This window comes from Wyeomyia smithii, chromosome 2 (assembly GCF_029784165.1).
Source record: "Wyeomyia smithii strain HCP4-BCI-WySm-NY-G18 chromosome 2, ASM2978416v1, whole genome shotgun sequence".
Classification (NCBI taxonomy): domain Eukaryota; kingdom Metazoa; phylum Arthropoda; class Insecta; order Diptera; family Culicidae; genus Wyeomyia; species Wyeomyia smithii.
In genome coordinates this window covers 40,504,439-40,524,108 of record NC_073695.1, presented here as the reverse complement: position 1 = coordinate 40,524,108, position 19,670 = coordinate 40,504,439, and the positions used below count along the sequence as shown (strand labels likewise).

At 40.5% G+C, this 19,670-nt stretch overlaps 2 protein-coding genes across 2 annotated transcripts; one reads left to right on the top strand and one right to left on the bottom strand.

Annotated features, from left to right (window-relative positions):
- Positions 1-50: 50 nt before the first annotated feature.
- Positions 51-15,725, bottom strand: LOC129720939 (uncharacterized). Its single transcript, XM_055672874.1, has 4 exons — positions 14,441-15,725; positions 484-950; positions 256-421; positions 51-195 (listed from the first exon to the last, which is right to left on the bottom strand). The coding sequence occupies exons 1-4, from the start codon at positions 15,542-15,544 to the stop codon at positions 145-147; spliced, it is 1,788 nt and encodes a 595-aa protein (XP_055528849.1). The 5' UTR covers positions 15,545-15,725; the 3' UTR covers positions 51-144.
- Positions 13,045-14,393, top strand: LOC129720941 (vacuolar protein sorting-associated protein VTA1 homolog). The gene has a single exon (XM_055672876.1). The coding sequence runs from the start codon at positions 13,201-13,203 to the stop codon at positions 14,188-14,190; it is 990 nt and encodes a 329-aa protein (XP_055528851.1). The 5' UTR covers positions 13,045-13,200; the 3' UTR covers positions 14,191-14,393.
- Positions 15,726-19,670: the final 3,945 nt, after the last annotated feature.

Genomic DNA, 19,670 nt, shown 5'->3' with positions numbered 1-19,670 from the left:
CTAATGAACAAGCGAAAAGGGCGTGATGCCAACGGTAAAAATAAATAAAAAAAAATTAAAAGTTGTATATTTAGAACTAATCCTATGATCCAATCGCATTCTTTTAAATTTATTTTAGTTGAGGTAAATTTTTTTTTCAACTGCCTAATGGTTCTTTTCGAAATACTTAATTTTTTCTTCTGGGTTAGGTACAATCTGCAAAAGAGATCGAAAATGTTAACATCTTCGTAAACAACCGATAGTATATTAACTTACCGTGTCTTGTCCCGGTTTCCATCCAGCCGGGCATACCTCTCCGTGTTTGTCAGTGTACTGGAAGGCCTGCACCAATCGCAACGTTTCATCTACGGACCGTCCAACGGGCAAATCGTTCATCGTGATCTGGCGCAAGATACCACGATCGTCAATAATGAAAAGACCTCTGCAATTGAGCCAAGATTTTTTTTTAATGAAACTTTTTTCAAAGCAGTATCTCAAACTCACCTAAGCGTATGACCCAAGTCGTCCAGATACACTCCATAGTCTTTTGAAATGCTATGCGTAATATCACTAACCAGAGGAATGTTGATCTTTCCCAGTCCGCCCTCCTTTCGGGGTGTATTGATCCAGGCTAGATGAGTGAAATGAGAATCGATGCTGGCGGCAATCACTTCGGTGTTCAGTTTCTTGAATTCTTTCACTCGGTCCGAGAAAGCCAGAATCTCCGTTGGACAGACGAAGGTGAAATCCAGCGGGTAGAAGAAAAATACTAGGTACTTGCCCCGATAGTCCGACAATTTGATCTTCTTGAACGCTCCGCCCACAACCGCGGTTGCTTCGAACTGCGGGGCCGGTCGGGAAATAACCGCCTTAGTCCACTGCAATTTGTGATCCGCTGATCGGACGTCCTCCTGGGGATAAACGTGTCCACCGGCGAACGAATGGCAGGATCCTTCGTCCAGGGCTTCCGTCTGGGCGAAAGAGGAAAATATGCCCAAAATGGCACCGATTATTAACAGCATACTTATGGCCGGCTTCATCTTTCCTCGTGCACGAAGCCACGCAAGCAAACGCAATCTACACAGGCTGGGTTTGTAGTATCGCACGGAAAAATCAACTATCTAAAAGCTTCTTCTTTATTTTCGAGTGCGCTGATAGTAGAGCTTGCAATTGATAAGCCGCACTTGGCCCGCTAGGGTAGGAAACAAAAACAGTAAGCAGAAGAACGCGCTGAGCGACGTGTTTTCCGCTATAACTTTAGTAAAGTCTCACGTAGAATGACCGGGCCTGGGCTGAGATGGCTGTTGGCGATGGTGAGTTTGCTTTTCGCTGCTTTTCTTGCTAGGCGAGTGAGATGCTAGATGTTAGTGAACGTGAATGAGAATTGTTTACAAAAACGAATAGACGTTATCAGGGATGCCAGGTCAATTTTGTGAAATGTCTTCACGCTCTGCGAGAAAACCTGAGATGCCCAGAGGTTGAAATAATTACCGGCGAACCAGAAGATGTCTAGTCTGAAAAATGTTCAATGCGAATTACGGATGTTTTCATGTATTTTCAAACGTCTTAACATTTTCTTCGCAAAACAGGGTGTCTTCACGGATGGATGAATTTCTTCAAATAGAGGGCATGTCTTCCAATCTGGCATCATTGGGCGTAGCACATGAGGAAGTGAGCAAATGAAAGCGCAACTCACGTCTGCGGTCAAGGTTGCCATTATGCTTGATAATTCTGATTTTTCTAATTTAATATTGTGCAGGCTCAAATATATAGAGGTACAAAGCTGGTCTAGCAAACCAATTGGCCTTGACACAAGTAAAAGAGATTTTTAAGGCTGTTCGCACTAGAAATCACTAGGGAGAGATAAGCGATGAAAAAAACCGCTGGTTTGGCAACTAGGCTTCCATATCAGAGGTGCCAGATCTCTTCTCAAAGCGCAATGTTGACTAACTTTTTATTTCGGCTCGTATAACTGATAGTGACGGTGGAAGTCCTGGAGAATAATAAAGTGCATCACAAAACCCGTGGAGGTGTTAAATTTTATGTTTATGTACAATTTTATATACTTTCATCATTATTCTGTAGACCAAACAAAGGGTTTGAGAACCACCAGTTAAAAATCACTGTGATGACGCAACTTTGGAGCATGTTCAAATCATGTTTTAGCAATAGAACATGAAAAACGTGTGAAAATAAATATATTCTTCATTGAACCTTATTGCAATACCTTTCAATGTGTAACCTTTCTTGTTCATTTGGCTCGAATTTTGACATGTTCGTTTGACTCACAACACTCTCTTCGCATATCTCTCCCTCTGAGTATTGCTAGTTCGCACCTACGCGAGTTCTCATATGCAATTGTCATTTTATGTGTGAAAAAAAGCAAAAATATTTCCTCCTTCACTTTCGCAAGTATAAACGAAACCAATATCAACAGAGTCGTCAGAGCCAATTATTGCATATTTGAATCTCGGCTGAGAGAGGTTATTGTTCCATAGCAATTACACTCGAAGACTTTTAACTAAGAAGCCTGTGAATTATTAAGCTGGTTGACAGCACAATTTTCTCTATTCATATTTGTTCCAACCTCCAAAGAATATAGACGTTAAAGCTACAACTAGTCTTTTATTTGTTGGAGACTACAACAATTCTTGGCGACGAGGACAATTTTAAGCTGCTTCAAGACTCTTGCAAGATGTCCGACCAGGATTTGAAAAACGCGATTCTCCGACTAACCGAACTGGTAGTCAACCAACAAGAGCAGATTCAACTCCTCAAGCGAACCGGTCAAGCCAGCCAACCGGGAAGCGAGAAGATAATCGAATCGTTGGCCACGGGAATTGAAGATTTTTACTACGATCCTGACGGTGGAGTGTTCTTTGACGCGTGGTTTGCTCGCTACGAAGATGTCTTCAAGGTCGACGGCAAGAATCTAGACGATCCAGCGAAGGTGAGGCTACTCTTAAGAAAAATCGGCACCCAGTTCCACGAGCGATACGTAAATAGTATCCTGCCAAGACATCCCCGCGATTTTGGCCTGGACGAAACGGTGAAGAAACTTAAGAAACTTTTTGGTCATCAAACCTCGCTGTTCAACGATCGTTACCGTTGTCTTCAGTATACTAAGAATGAAGCAGACGATTTTTCAAGTTATGCTGCCTCTGTGAACAAGCATTGCGAAGCATTCCAACTCACCAAGCTCACTGATGACCAATTCAAGGCGCTACGTTTTGTTTGCGGTCTACAATCTCCCCGCGATGCAGACATCCGAACTCGATTGATCGGCAAATTGGAAGCTGAAGAGCATGCTCCGCCAGCAGACGGCACAAAGCTAACCTTGGAAAATCTCGTCGAGGAGTGTCATCGGTTCAACAATCTAAAGCAGGACACCAAGTTGGTAGAGAAGCCCGTTCCGGAAAAATCCGTCGTCAACGCTGTTTCCACCAAGCCTGCTAAGAAAAAACAACCGAAATCTCCGTGCTGGTTTTGCGGTGATTTACATTTCGTAAAGGAATGTTCCTATCAAGACCACAATTGCAACAAGTGCAAACGAAAAGGGCATAAAGAAGGTTACTGCTCATCTGCTGAATCAAAATCAAAGCCAGCAAAACAAAAGTACAAGGCATTTGTGAAGTCCAAAGGAATTTCAGTGAAACGCATCGATCTTCAAGGGAAGAGGAAATACGTTACTGTTGGAATCAATGGCAAAGAAGCTGTCCTTCAGTTAGATTGCGCTTCTGATATCACCATTATTTCTACGCAGACCTGGGAGGCGATAGGCAAACCAGCCATCAACGTAACTGACATAACCGCCATCAGCGCTTCCGGAAACAAGATTAACATGGCTGGTGAGTTCCTTGCAGACATAACCATCCGAAGCGTGACAAAAGCTGGCATTGTCTATGTGTCATCAAGCCCGGATTTGAATGTCCTTGGAATTGGAACAATCGATCTATTCCATCTATGGTCGATTCCTTTCAACTCACTGGTCAATGCTGTGCATCAGAAGCCGGAAGACATTGAGCAAAAGCTGCGTACGAAGTTCCCGGAAGTGTTCCAGAGCACACTTGGCCGGTGTACCAAAGCAAAAGTTAAACTCTACCTGAAGCCCAACGCCCGTCCCGTGTACTGTCCCAAGAGACCAGTTGCATATGCTGCTCTTCCCAAGGTGGATGCCGAACTTCAACGTCTTCAGGACAAGGGAATTATCTCACCAGTGAAGTTTTCCGACTGGGCAACTCCAACAGTAGTGGTCCGTAAGTCAGACAACGTTTCCGTCCGTATCTGTGGCGACTATTCTACAGGGTTAAACAATGCGCTAGAATCAGATGCCCATCCGCTACCACATCCAGATGATATTTTTGCTGATCTAGCTGGCTGCCGTTATTTCTCCCAACTCGATTTTTCTGATGCGTACCTGCAAGTCGAGACTGAAGAGGAATCACAAAAGTATCTGACGATAAACACTCATCGAGGACTGTTCAAATACAACCGTCTGCCGCCTGGAATCAAGTCCGCTCCTGGTGCCTTCCAAAGGATTATTGACAGTATGGTCGCTGGTATTCCTGGAGTAAAACCGTATCTAGACGATATCATGATTTCTGGTAAGACAAAAGAAGAACACAATCGAAGCCTTCATGAGGTCCTGGAGCGGATCAAAACGTACGGTTTTCATCTGAAGATCGAAAAATGTCGATTTGGTCTATCACAAATTAAGTTCCTAGGCCATATCATCGACAAAGACGGCTTACGACCTGATCCCGCGAAGACAACCGCAATTTCGCAAATGCCAGCTCCAACCAACGTATCACAGCTTCGATCGTATCTTGGAGCTATCAATTATTATGGGCGTTTTGTCAAGCAGATGAAAGAGCTAAGAGCACCCATGGATTATTTACTGAAACAAAACGTGAAATGGGAATGGACTGCGAACTGTCAGAAGTCGTTCGACAAGTTCAAAATGCTGCTCACTTCCGACTTGTTGCTGACACATTTTGACCCGAACAAAGAAATCATCGTCGCAGCTGATGCATCCAAAAATGGCTTGGGCGCTGTTATTATGCATCGTTTTCCGAATGGATCAGTGAAGGATATTTCGCACATTTCAAGATCTCTAACTCCTGCGGAGCAAAATTACGGCCAGATAGAAAAAGAAGCTTTGGCACTGGTTTTTGCTGTAACACGGTTTCATAAGATGGTATTCGGCCGGAAGTTTACCTTGCAGACTGATCACCAACCACTTCTTAAGGTGTTCGGGAGCAAAAAAGGAATTCCGGTATACACGGCTAACCGGCTTCAACGCTGGGCGCTTACGTTAATGCTGTACGATTTTGACATCCAGTTTGTGCGCACTGAAGACTTTGGACACGCTGACCTCCTTTCACGACTAATGAAATGCCATTCAACAACTGACGAAGAGTATGTCATTGCTTCTGTCCAAATGGAAGCCGATGTCAACACCGTTCTCAGTGATTCTACTTCAAGTCTACCTGTGACGTCTGAAATGATCGCTACTGAAACATCGAAAGATCCTGTTCTCCAGTCGGTGGTGTTCCATATCAATGAAGGATGGCCCAATCATTCCAAAGCAATTAATGATCCAGTTGTCCAACAATTCTTTATCTGCCGAGACAGTCTGCTGATCGTCCAAGGTTGCATCATGTTCGGCGATAGAGTTGTTGTGCCAAACCGCTTTCGCAAACGCATTCTTCAGCAACTACATCGAGGCCATCCGGGGATGGAGCGAATGAAATCCCTAGCAAGAAGTTTCGTGTACTGGCCTAACATCGATGATGCCGTCGAAAAATATGTTCGATGCTGCAGACCCTGTGCTGAAGCTGCTAAATCACCACGCAAGACGGACCTGGAGTCGTGGCCCATTTCATCGAAGCCGTGGGAACGAGTCCATATCGATTATGCTGGCCCGATTAATGGATACTACTACTTTCTGGTAATTGACGCATATTCAAAATGGCCAGAAATCTACCGCACTCGAAGCACAAACACAACGAAAACGTTGGAAATGCTAGACGAGATTTTTTCAAGATTCGGCAATCCAAAAATTCTGGTTTCGGATAATGGCTCGCAATTTGTTAGCGCCCGATTCAAGCAATTCTGTGATGAAGCTGGAATCACCCACTAAACAATTGCGCCCTACCATCCACAGTCTAATGGACAGGCTGAGCGCTTTGTGGACACTTTGAAAAGAGGACTCAAGAAGTTACGAGAGGGAGGAAATCCAGCAACTTTCCGACGACTTCAAACTTTCCTTTCCGTTTACCGGTCCACACCCAATCGAAGTGCTCGTGATCATAAGTCACCTGCAGAACTTTTTCTAGGTAGACCCCTCACTACTACACTGGATCTTCTTAAGCCCCGAAAATCAAGCACACCAGCTGTAAACAGTAAGCAGAATAACCAGTTCAATCAACACCATGGTACCGTCAAGAGAGAGTTCTCCGCTGATGATTTAGTGTACGCAGAGGTTCATCATCACAATCAAACCTCATGGGTTCCTGGCAAGGTGATTGAGAGAAAAGGCTCCGTCATGTATGCTGTACTTCTGGACACCGGTCGTCTCATCCGTTCTCATACGAATCAGCTACGACAGCGTCATCTAGAATCCATTAGTGAAGCTACTGAATCAAATTTACCATGGACCGTGCTGCTTGAGGAATTTGGAATGCAAAATCTGTGTACTCCATGTTCGGATGAAACTGCCGATCCTGATTCCAAAGAAACTCAACAACCGCCTGAAATGCTGCCAGAAGTGGCACACCCAATTCAACAATTGCCTGAAGTATTGCACCCTGCCGAACCAACATTGGACCAAGAAAAGGTTCTAGCACCAGAAGTCGTTGTTGAAGGCATCAATCCGCAGTGCTCCAATCAACCCGTTCGTAACCGAAGGCTTCCGGCATGGCTCGGATCCTACGATCTCTTTTAAGGGGGAGATGTTCCATAGCAATTACACTCGAAGACTTTTAACTAAGAAGCCTGTGAATTATTAAGTTGGTTGACAGCACAATTTTCTCTATTCATATTTGTTCCAACCTCCAAAGAATATAGACGTTAAAGCTACAACTAGTCTTTTATTTGTTGGAGACTACAACAGTTATTTAAATCAAACGAAATGTAGCACTAAGACCGCAATAATCTACTACACTAACGTTTGACACAGGAATCTGTGTCAAATAAACGGACAATTGGGTTGTTTAGCTATTATCGGTTTTTTGTATCATTTGAAAGAGCTGCAAAACGCAAAACGTTTTCTAAGCAAAACGTGATGTACGAAAATTTTCTATCGTTGTCCTCCAATTTTTAAATCACGAATTAAAACTGTTCGAAATCGCTACAATGACAGTTCGCCCATATACCAACTGTCATAGTTGCGATTTTGGAGCGATTTTTATTCTTTATTTAAAAATCGAAGGACAATGATATAAAAATTTTAAAAATCACGTTTTACTCAGAAAATTACACTGATAATTATACACACTTATTCTCGTTTCAATTGTTCAGTAATATTTATTATGGTCATATTCAGTAAATTTGAAAAAATACTGATCATTTTGTAATTTACTCAAAAATAACTGATGTCGGTTGAAGTTTTTACCGAATTACCGTTATGCAAAAGACACTTGACGAGCTCAGCAAAAAACATTACTGACCTTTTCTGTAAACTAAAGTATGTTCTGCACTTTCACAAAGTTCAGTAAATATTTGACGATCTATCAGCATCTACCTAGGTGTTGCTGAAAAAACTCTTCAATTGTTTAACTGAACTCTTGTTGTTTTTTACTATACTGTTCGGCAATTTTTCTGCATCTGTCAAAACGAAACATCGAATGTCCGCCATTTTCAAATATTCAAAGAGTTCCGAAGCTGAGTTTTTAAAGTGTTTCGCGTGTGATTTTCAAAAAAAAAAGATATCTTACTTTCCAATCTACAAGAAAACGACGTGGAGGTACACGATCTATTCAGTCAGCATATGGAAATTTTTCCACCACAGGAGAGCAGTTTACTAGAAGCCTGCAGTAAAAAGCCTGTATTCATCATAACATTAAACGTATCAAGTTTTTACTCGAATGTGCTGGGATCACCAGTATAATCGATCTAAACAATCTGAAATTCCTTTATAAAATTATTCAACAGCTGCAATAGCAACTCTCACAATGGTTCATATTTCTCTCGTAACCATGAAAAAACTTTACGTTCACAGAATGCTCGGTAATTTGTGACGAATCGTCAGCTTTGTAAATTTACAGAACGCTCGGTTACTCGTGACGAACAGTCAGCTTTGTAAATACCGACTCATGCAGCAATTTTTGATGAACGCTTCGTAAATTTTTACTGAGCTATCTTCTATGTTTGACGTTTCAGCGAGAATGCAAAATTACCGAGCACTCGTCAAGCAAATAAATTGCTGAACAGATTGCTGATGGCTCAGCTGTTGAGAACTCGTTAAAAAGATTGCTGAGTTCGGTAAAAGAAACTAAGTGTGTACTGATTACGCTGATATATAAAAATCCGAAATCCGTAAATAGCTAAACAACCCAATTGAATTTCGAATCAGAACGCAAATCGTAGACTCTATTTTTGGGTCCAATCTAATATTATTTTCCTTTATTCGCTTCGAAAAAATAAAAGTAGCAGAAAGTTACACGTTTTTATGCCCAGATTGTGATTGTATTCCTAGAGAAATAATTTCGATATTATTATCATGTATCAACTCGCTGTGAAATAACATTGCTTTACAACCAATCCGGGTTATAGTCTCTACTGTAAACATATGGAACATCCGTTCATGGTTCCACTTTAATAATGATTTCTTAACTTTTAAATCAACAGTTATAATTTGTGATAGAGAAAATGATACGAAGAAGGTGAGGTAAATCAGAGACAGTGAAATAAAACAGACTAGTTTGACACAAGCATTGCGTCGCGTCGAATGGTCACACCTGCAAATACCGAGTTTCGCTACCCTGATATCATGTGACCGAAATATCGTTAAACGAAACAAGCTCATATGCCTTGTTCAGACTACGCCGGATATCACCTGATATCGCCAGATGATACCACCTGATATCACCTGATATCGCCAGATGATACCGGATAATTGAAAAGAGAAGAAAACAAAAACAGGTCAAAGCTAAAACAAGACAACAAGAGCAATGGGATTAGGATAGAGATGTCAGCTAGTTGGCTCGCACCAACGCGAACTCTCATATGCAATTGTCAACATGTGCGGGATGAAAATTGCAAAAATATTTCCTTCCTTTTTTTCTCGCATGTAACGCGAATTGCGAAATTTGTAGGGTTGCGTCAAATGTCTGTTGGCCGTATTGCCAACTGCTGGAAATGTGGTTATTATTGGTTTTCAAACACGATATCCGCGATAGCATGTAGCCGAGGTGATATCCGTTGACAGCTCGATTGTATGGGATATTAGGTCATATAGATAGTGATATGGCCTCGATAGCACGAATCGCCTGATATCAGGTGATATGCGGTGTAGTGTGAACGGGGTATTAGCAAGATTCCAAAAACTTTCGAGTCTCGGTTTAGGTGTGGAAGGAGCTGGGGTGACATTGCGCATTTCGTTTTGAGCAACTCGAACAAAACTAAATGATCGCTGGGGGGCGTTATGTTTCGGTTTTCGTATTTTTTTTTCGACTCTGCGGGTTAGATGAGCCGCACACGCTCGTAAATAATAACTCTAAAATGAGTAACATTTGACACATTTTCGTAAAAAGAGGAACAACTCTTAAATTGAGTAACTCCACAAATACTCAAAACTGAGTAACACTAGGCGTCTTTAAAATGAGTCATTATTACTCAAAATTTGAGTACGACATTACTCATTTTTTGGGTACAGTTCAGTTTCATTACTGGCTGACATCCGCCACGGCCAATAAACGATACCACATGTTCAATCAATAATTACCTTGTAATAAAAGTTAACAGTTATAATGCCTTCTGAGGCGCACACAATTAAAAAACATACGTCACAAACTGAAGCACATCGTAATCATCTTTCAAAATGGTCGTCGTTATATGCGACGTTACGTCAGAAAGAAGTTATATGAAGGGAACCCAAAAAGTGAGTCAATGTTACTCAAAATCAAAAAGGACTTCTACTCATTTTTTGACGTCTACGAACATCGTTCTAAACTGAGTCAGAGTTGCTCAGTTCATGAGTTATTATTTACGAGCGTGCACACGCTCACTCTGGGCTACTCAGCGGCTGAGTTGAATTTTAATCATTTTTTTCAGTTGTTCGAAGACGTCAAAAAATGAGTAGAACTAAATTGATCATGGCGGCGAATTTACTCAAAATCGGGTTACTGGTGCTTGCGTGTTGTTTTCATTTTATTTTGCAATTAACAGCAAACTAAGCAAACCGTCTGAAAAAAGGAGGAAATAGAAATTTTGAAATTAGTTCTTATCGGTAGATAATGCATAATTCGAAATAATTGACTGCAACTAATGCCAAATTTTCTTTTTCACCAGGACTCGTTGGTTGAATATACGGCGAATAAATTCAAAGATCTCCCGTGTCCCGACGAACTAAGGTAAATTTCTTGACTGAACTTCTTATTGACTTATTGACTTTTTTTCTGGGAAATTCACGTAAATTCTGAAATTCGCGTTAGAAAACGCGTAAATTTCGGAACCCGCGTAAAATAATCGTTAATAAATAAAATTTAATTTGATGTAAAAATAGCCGTTAATAATAATTTGCCATACTCAAGGTGGCGAAAAAGTTTTCAGATTAAATTTCCCGATGTTCCTTGCAATATAACATTATAAAAATAAATGGAGGCAGCACTGAAATTCCAGTGAAAAATGTCGTTGATCGGACATGAAACCAAACAGTAAAGGTCCCGCATTGGCGCATTTGTCAGTTTCCCCTGATATTCCACGATTTCCCAAAACAAATTCACGATGTGTTTTGCGGTGAGAACAGTAAATGGACAATGTTTTTATTGTAACCATAAAAAGCATGGTATTTTCACTGTAAGCTTGTACACGTTTTTTGTTATTACTATGTTTCAACGACGTTTTTTGTTGTTGAATCTACCACCGACAATCATTTTACCATGAAAAACATTGTCAGTGACTTCTAAATGTATGGCAAAAGTGCCTGAAAAAATGCTGTTAAGATACATAACAAACCCCCTTTTTCATGGAAAAAATGGCAAAAACAATGTTTTTTATTGTTCCAGACAGTGAAATTTATAATAAAATTGATGTATTTAAAATGAAAAACATAGTTGAATCATGGTAAAACTATGTATAATTACAGTGTTATTTTTTCCGGATTCCTTAATCGAAAAATAAATTCCCTGACATTCCATGATTTTTATCTAAAAAAAAAAAATAACAGTTCAGAAAACACATTATTCTTGGTTTTTAAATTTCGATAAAAAATATTTCAAATACAAAACAATTGCACAGTCGTCCAAGATGAGTTGAAACATCTTTTAGAAATTTTAAGACCAAGAATTACGTATTTTCTAAACTGTTAAAACCAGGGGGGATTTACTGCTGTCAAAATTCATATATGTGTGCGTTATCGCAGATCAACTCTGGTCCATGAAGTTTGTTGGTCCATTACGTTTAAAAGATTATTGTGTGGTGAGGAAACTTCATGATTTTCAGCTAATTGCAGGCTGCTGCCACCAAATTTCGCTACGCAACGCAGTATGAATAAAAGTTTTCCGCGATTTTTAGAGTTTTGTTAAAAAAGAACGTTACAATTCTACTAAATTTTACTTCAATCAAAACGACACAAACCAAAACAACCGGACGCCTTGTTGCCAAATATGCTGGTCACGGTTACACGATATTTGACAGATAGATTTCCCAAGGGAATGGTATGGTAGCCTTCAAGCGTTACGAACATCTATTTCTGTACCGTTTGTCCCAAAACTACTTTTTCTGCTGTCACAGTTTGCTTCACTTTGCTTTGGGACACAATAAATGTACTAAATATCACTTAGAATATCACATACCATGTGAAAACCTTAAGAAATTGCTCAAAACTGTCTGATATGCTATCAATAATTGCAGTCAACATTTAGCCGGTTTGCCCGAATCAACATAAGATAAGGGTAAACTGCCCATTTTTCGGGTGCCAGCAGAGATGCCAGATATACAGACAAATCTGTATTATACAGACTTTCTGTGTTGCGATACAGACACGCATAAGCCTACAGATTTTATACAGACATTTAGTATAATACAGATATTACACAGATATCTGATATTCTACATAATGGTTTTACCAGTATACACAAAAAAACGAACACAAAAACCAAAAGTCACTGTAGCCGTTGCTGGAAAAAGTGAACTAGAACTGAACACTTTGCTGAACATATTAATCTTGCGTTTTTGAGAGTGAAATCATGACAACGGGAATCGAGTCAGGCTATCGGGGTTTTTATCGGCCCCGTGGGCACTAATCTGCCTGTTTCGCCCCCAGTAACAAACAGCTGATTGTCTCGATCGATTGCCATGCAGGTTATATTGGTGAAAAGACCGTTTGTTCTTTTCGGAGCAATATCCAACGTTGAAGAATTGCTTAAAATGTCCCAAACCTTGAAGGTACTATTTTTATAACCGCGAGACTTCTGCCATCATGTATCAGTTTAGCTACATTACGACGAACGACGATTTTTATCACGGGAAAGACTCTTACTTCTATGTGTTACTTAGATTTAAAAGATAAATTAGTTATCGATTAATCGACCAACTATGATAGACTCGAAAAAGAACAATCAAAACAAGCAATAAAACAAAACAATCTGACAGGTCGACAAATAATTAGGTATCAATGTATCGGTAACTTTTTTTCGCAGCAGTATACAGACTTATACAGACATTTTTATGGATTATACAGACTTGCCAAAAAAAAGTCTGGCATCTCTGGGTGCCAGTGCCAGTGATGTTGGTAACGCGTCAAATGTATGGTAGCTGACAGCGATGCCATTCCCGTGAGATTCCCCCTGGTTAAAACAATTGTAAGACTATAAGCACCCTGACAACTATACTGGCAACCAGGTTTGGCGCTCACGAATCAAAACCTAAGACATCAAAACCTAAATCAAAACAAGTGATTTAATTGAAACGTCAAAACCTAAATTCAAGAGCACAGGATTAGTCATTGTTTTGCTAGAAATAATCACAGTTTTTACATCGTAGATAGATTGTTCAGCGATGGCCTCGAACCTGCCGGAAGTCCCGGCGTCATTGCGAGCGATAGGACACTATTTAAAAACGGCTCAGGAACACGACACACGAGATGCGATCGTCAGCTACTGGTGTCGCCTGTATGCCCTGCAGTTGGGATTGAAAATCAACAGCCAGGGCCCGGAGGAGCGTAAGTTTCTGGTGGCTATAATGGATTGGTTGGAGACCATGAAAAAGTCCCATGCGGATAATGAATCCATTACCAATGAGGTGGCAGCGCAAGCTTATTTGGAAAATTACGCCTTAAAACTTTTTCTTTACGCTGATAAACAAGATCGGGCCTCTAATTTTGGGAAGAATGTCGTAAAGGCTTTTTATACGGCTGGAATGGTATATGATGTGCTGCAAACGTTCGGTGAATTGACGGAGGAAGTTACCCAGAATCGAAAGTATGCCAAGTGGAAGGCATCCTACATTCACAATTGTCTAAAAAATGGCGAAACTCCAGTTCCCGGGCCGATGAAGACGGAGGATGATGAACTGGAGAATGAATTCCAGAATTTGCAACCGACTGGCACTGACGAACCTCGCGAGGAACCCACTGCTGGTCCGAGCAATGCTCCGACACAGTTGCCCTATCCTTCGATGGGATTTCAAAGTTTCCCACAACCCGGCACAGGATATCCTCCACAACAACCAACATCATCTGGTCCACCATCGGCGTCTACCAATTTCACCACCAATGACCCTTTCAGCACCGTAAAACCACCAACGCCGCCGAGCGAACCAGAAAAACCACCAGGGGGATTTAAGCCTTATACCGGACCGCAAGTAAGCTCTGGTGACGTCAGCGCCCCGGTTGGATCATCAGGTGTCCAACTGACGGCAGATCAACTGACCAAGGCGCAAAAGTATTGTAAATGGGCTGGCAGTGCACTGAATTACGAGGACGTCAAAACGGCCATCGATAGTCTGCAGAAGGCACTTCGGCTGCTTCAAACGGGACAGGATGGCTAAGTAATCTGATAGTCTATCTTTGAGTGTAGAGTTCTGCCATGCCATTCAGTATAAAATGTATGGTGAATTTCAAATGTATTTGCTTCTTTATGCCTAGGCCAGCACGCAATCCTGTTGATTTGATATATTTTTAGCAATATGCTTCAGAATCATAGGCGCTTTATGATTAACAATAAAGATATAATTTACTCACTTGTGTTAAAAATAAAAAACCACAGTTGAGTTTGAAAGTGCAAAGAGAAATGCATACCTGTTTCTTAGTTGTAGCTTTGTTCGTTAGAGATGGTGGTTTTTGAACAGGCGTCACTGGAGTCGGTTTTGCTCTGACGACCAGCTGAACATTATTTGCCTTTTCTACTTCACGCACAGGTTGCGTTTGGGCTTTTGCTGGAGTTTGCGGGACTGCTGTCGATTCCGGTTCCGAGTCGATATCAACCTCCTGAAATGTGGGGGTCTCACTTCGGCTGACGCGTCGTCTAGTTGGTGTATTTTCTTGTTTTATCAGAAAAGATTTCACCTGAACTAACTTGCGTGTCTTGGCTGGTGGCGATTCTACTTTCTGTGGGCTAGATAACCGCCTCTGCTGTTTGGTAGGCTCCTTTTCTACCGCTATTACCGCTGGTTTTGTTTGCAGTGATTTTTTACGAGTACTTTCTGTGTGACGTCGAAAACACTGTGTTGAACAAAAAACTTCACTTTCTTCTTCCACCTCATAGCTATCATATGCGACAGCCTTTTCACACCATCCGCAGTTACGTTCATCTAGCTCTTGAACCTCGAGGTATGTTTCTTCCATCTCTTGATCGGCGTCATCAACAGCAGAAGATTCCAATACCTGAAGACTGCCATCATCCTCTGCTGTAACCAGCCGATAGGTTTCTAACGATGAACTATTCTCTTTTTTCAACTCAATTGTTGGCTCTGATGCATCATACTCCTGCTTTAGGAAACAGCTCCTAACGTGGCGAGGAACTTTCGTGCATTGTTGTAGAATGTGGTTCCTCATCCTAGTTAGATTCCGGACGGTTGACCATTGGCAAAACATGCACACTCTCTTATTATCGTCTTCGTTGAACAGCTTGTGAATATCCTTTTTGTTTTCACTTGCAAAGGACGAATTAAGTTCCTTCTCCAGAGTGGCTTGCTGGATAGCCCTCAGTTTTACTCGCACCTGTTCCGGTGAACTTTCGCACTGGTCGACGATGTGCTTCACCATCCGAGTAGCATTCATTATTGTGGTCCAGTTGCAGTACATGCATTTGTACTGTGAACTGCTTGTGGCCACAAACTCCCGCCGCACCGGATGCGGATCTTTACGCTTCACCTTGCCACTATCTGTTGTGGAATCACTCATCTTTTTTTATTTTATGATAACACTTGGCGGTTTGAAAGCAATTTCAGGTCGCAAAATATTTACTAAATTACAAGAACCCACTAAGATATAGTAGTGAAATATTTCAGTAAACTTTTGATAAAAACTCACAACAAATTGATGCGAAGCAGTCACAAAACACAATCACAAAAAAATGTTAACGGAATACATGGCAGTGCTGCCAGGTTTTTCTCTTTCTGATGAAATTGTCGCTGCTTCTGTAGTAGAAACATTCAGAGGGAGAGATGAGCGGTGCACGCACCAGACGAAAAAGAAAGGTAAAACCACAGAGAACAGACTAACAAGCAAACGATAAAAAGTGTGTAAAAAAGTTTATGTGCGCAAAAATATACCCTCCGAATTAAACCCCTCGACATGCTGAATCATGCTAAATGGCAAAGTAAATACTGATGTCGCTACCGTCGCCGTGGAGCGAACAAATAGCATAGCAAATATATTTCAACGTCAGTACCAAAGGACGTGAAAAGTGCATACACTGAGAAAATACAGGCTGTTTAGCGACGGTAGCGACATCACATTTTACTTTACCATTTAGCATGACGAGGGGTTTAATTCAAAGGATATTTCGTGGCACACATGCACATTTTTACACACTTTTTTCAAACTGTTTGTTCGTCGCTTGTTAGTCTGTTCTCAACAATACCACATTGACGGGTATTGCAATCAGGTACAACAAAGTACGAGTTAATTTTAATACGTTTTTCTTTTTCTATAACCGAGGGGCGAGACAGCTTTTATCTGAGTTAATCCTATGCTTGGGAGTAAATTGAGTAAAATATTACTCCGAAATTTCCAGATGATTCACAGCTTCGATTACCTTGAGAACAAGAAAAATATATGAGCGGTGAGACCGAGTAACATTCATATTTACATTCGCGGTGGGGGAAAGGTTTAAGGATGGATTTTCAGAGACACGAGAGTTACTCAGATTTGCTCTTTATTTTTCACGTTTTCTTAGAAAAACTCAAATTTTCTCACTTTTATCTGAGTTGCTTTTTTACTTGGGAGTTACTCTAATTTACTCAATATTACTCCGAAATTCTCAGATGATACACATCTTTGATTACCTTGAAAGCAAGATATATATATGAACGGTGGGACCGAGCAACATTCATGTGTATATTTTCGGTGGGAAAAAGTTTAAGGATGGATATACAGAGACACGAGAGTTACTCAGATTTGCTCTTTATTTTTCAGGTTTCCTTACAAAAACTCGGAAAACCTCAAATTTACTCACTGTCTTACCCCTCGTCTATAACTAAACAATGCACCGGCTTTCCGTTTTTTAGCAACACTACACGAAAATCGCTTAGAGACACTGTAGACTAGAGAAATAATAACCCAACAAACAATTTGACTGATTTATAACTTGTTAAGGTATTATTAGGCGGATTCCGGCTGATCTAAAGCTTAACAAGCTATTATACAACAAAATTGTTCGTTGGGAAGGCGCTCACCGTTAATGTTAATGTCACATCAACACGGAAACGCTGTATGATTTTGCATAGACGAAAAAAACCCATTGTTGGGTAAATTTTAAACCATTTCGCCAAAAAGGAAAGCAACTCATTTAATAATTAATAATTAAAAATTACATTTTTTAGTCATTATTTAAACGAGTAAACTTATTCGCAAGAATACAAATAATTAATTTTATTTCAAAACAACTTTGATTATTGATTCAGTGCGTAGTTAGTAAGCATTCGAGACTAGTTTACAACAAATAATAAGGTTTACTTTCGGAAAAATACGTTTTTGAATACATTTTGATGCGGTGAAATTTGTTTCCGATAAATGTTCAATCGTAATAATTGCTCTTTATATACTTTCGTTCACTATCGTTTAGTTTTTCCAGTCAAAAACAAAGCCACCGTATCAACAAATTCCTTGTTCTGTAGTTAGTCTGCCATGGCACTTACTCTAAAATAATTGTTTAGTTCTGTATCCAGTTTTTTACGTGCCATAATGGCGAACGCTATAATAAAAAAAATAGTAATATGTTACATACCCTTTTGACAACTCTGCTTACGTCAGTTTGACTCTTCAAGTATTTCGCAAGAAAAACAATAAATCTGGGAACATTAGTGTTACCAAAACTCCAGAAATCACTTAACTGACGTAAGCAGAGAGATACACGCTCGTAAGTAATAACTCTAAAATGAGTAACATTTGACGCAGTTTCGTAAAAAGTGGAACAACTCCTCAATTGAGTAACTCCACAAATACTCAAAACTGAGTAACACTAGGCATCTTTAAAATGAGTCATTATTACTCAAAATTTGAGTACGACATTACTCATTTTTTTGGGTACAGTTCAGTTTCATTACTATGGCTATAAATTCGCCACGGCCAATAAACGACACCACATGTTCAGCAATAATTACCTTGTAATAAAAGTAAACAGTTAGAATGCCTTCTGAGGCGCACACAATTAAAAAACATATGTTACAAACTGAAGCACATCATAATCACCTTTCAAAATGGACGTCGTCATATGCGACGTTACTCAGAAAGGAGTTATATGAAGGGAACCCAAAAAGTGAGTCAAAGTTACTCAAATCAAAAAGGACTTCTACTCATTTTTTGACGCACATCGTTCTAAACTGAGTCAGAGTTGCTCAGTTCATGAGTTATTATTTACGAGCGTGTACGCAAATTACGAACACGCATTATAGCATACCCCCCCCCCCCCCCCCTTCCAATCTGATGCGTAAAAAGCTGGATAAGTAGTATGCGTTGTTTTGATGGGGCAATGTATGGTCAATGACTCGGAGAATCAATCCTTCAGTTTCTTCTCAGCATCCGAGTGAAACCGACATGGTGCCCCCCAACAACAACCTGCCACCTTCGATGCCAAGTTTCAACATAGTTGTTGGACCGCGGTATATTTTTCATCACGGCTCACGGTTACTCCATAGAGCTCGATGGAATAGTGGTCCCCTATTTTGATTTCTGCCGGTTTCGCAGGTTTTTTCAGAATACTGTAAAAAATGTTTGAGTTTCATTGAGAGAGTCGGCTTAAGCAGCTTCGTAAGCAGCTTCAATTCGCGTGTCGGGTAAAAATAACAGCGCGAAAAGTTTCTTAACGTCCATATGAATTCTAATGTCGTTTGAATGAACCGAATTCAATCCCAACAAATGTTTCAAAATGTTTTGGGTGAAGTAAAAATAACACCCAAACATAATGATAATGGAAAGACATGCCGCAGCGAAATTTATAACGGCTTTTTCAAAAAAGCGTTACAAAAACTACGGGATTGAAACTCAGCTTTTGTTCGATGAAACATCGGCCAGCATCTCAAAAGCCAACTTACAGGAAAGTATACAAAAGGTACCACGCGGCGCCTTTCTCTATGACCGATTGGCGCATGGAATTTGAACGTTGGTTAAAATTTTAGGGGGAACTATGAAAAGTTCCATCTACTAGACAAAAGTATGCTTTCGTCAGATTACGTGTTGTTGAAAAAAGAATTGTTTTCAGGTTATCGATGTTCGTTTCCTCCAACCCGGTGGCATCGGCTTTGTTTCCTGAAGCTGCCGCGAAAGACAGTGGCGCTAGTCTCATTTGTGTTCTTGAAAGTTTGTTCACACAGCAGTGTGAGTATGACGAGCGAAGCATAATGCATGTTGTACAGAGTTATGCGCTTGAATCAATTTATAGCGAATTTCTTTATTCCACTATGTGCGGGCAAAACTGCTAAGGAATAATGAAATAATGAAGCTGACAAATTTTACAGTGCGCTTCAGCCAGCACGGCAGGTCAAAACTGGGTCAAAATCGAGCGAATAAAGAAGGGTTTTGACAGTAGTTAGTGCGCTTCCAGGTAAAAACGAGGTGCGCTGGTGGAATAAAGAAATTCGCTATTAGTTATTTAAAAAAAGCTTAGCTTAGCTTTGTAAATGTTTAAAAGCGGCGCTGATTTGCTATCTCATTTACACATACGTAGAAATGTTATTCCTTAAATCATCGCGCGACGTCAGCTACCTGCAAGAAATACCGCCGTTCGCAATCGGCAAGAATGAAGGCTCAAACACAATGCATACGTTGCGGCTGCGTTTGCGGCAATTTGATAGTTGCCCCCTGTTAC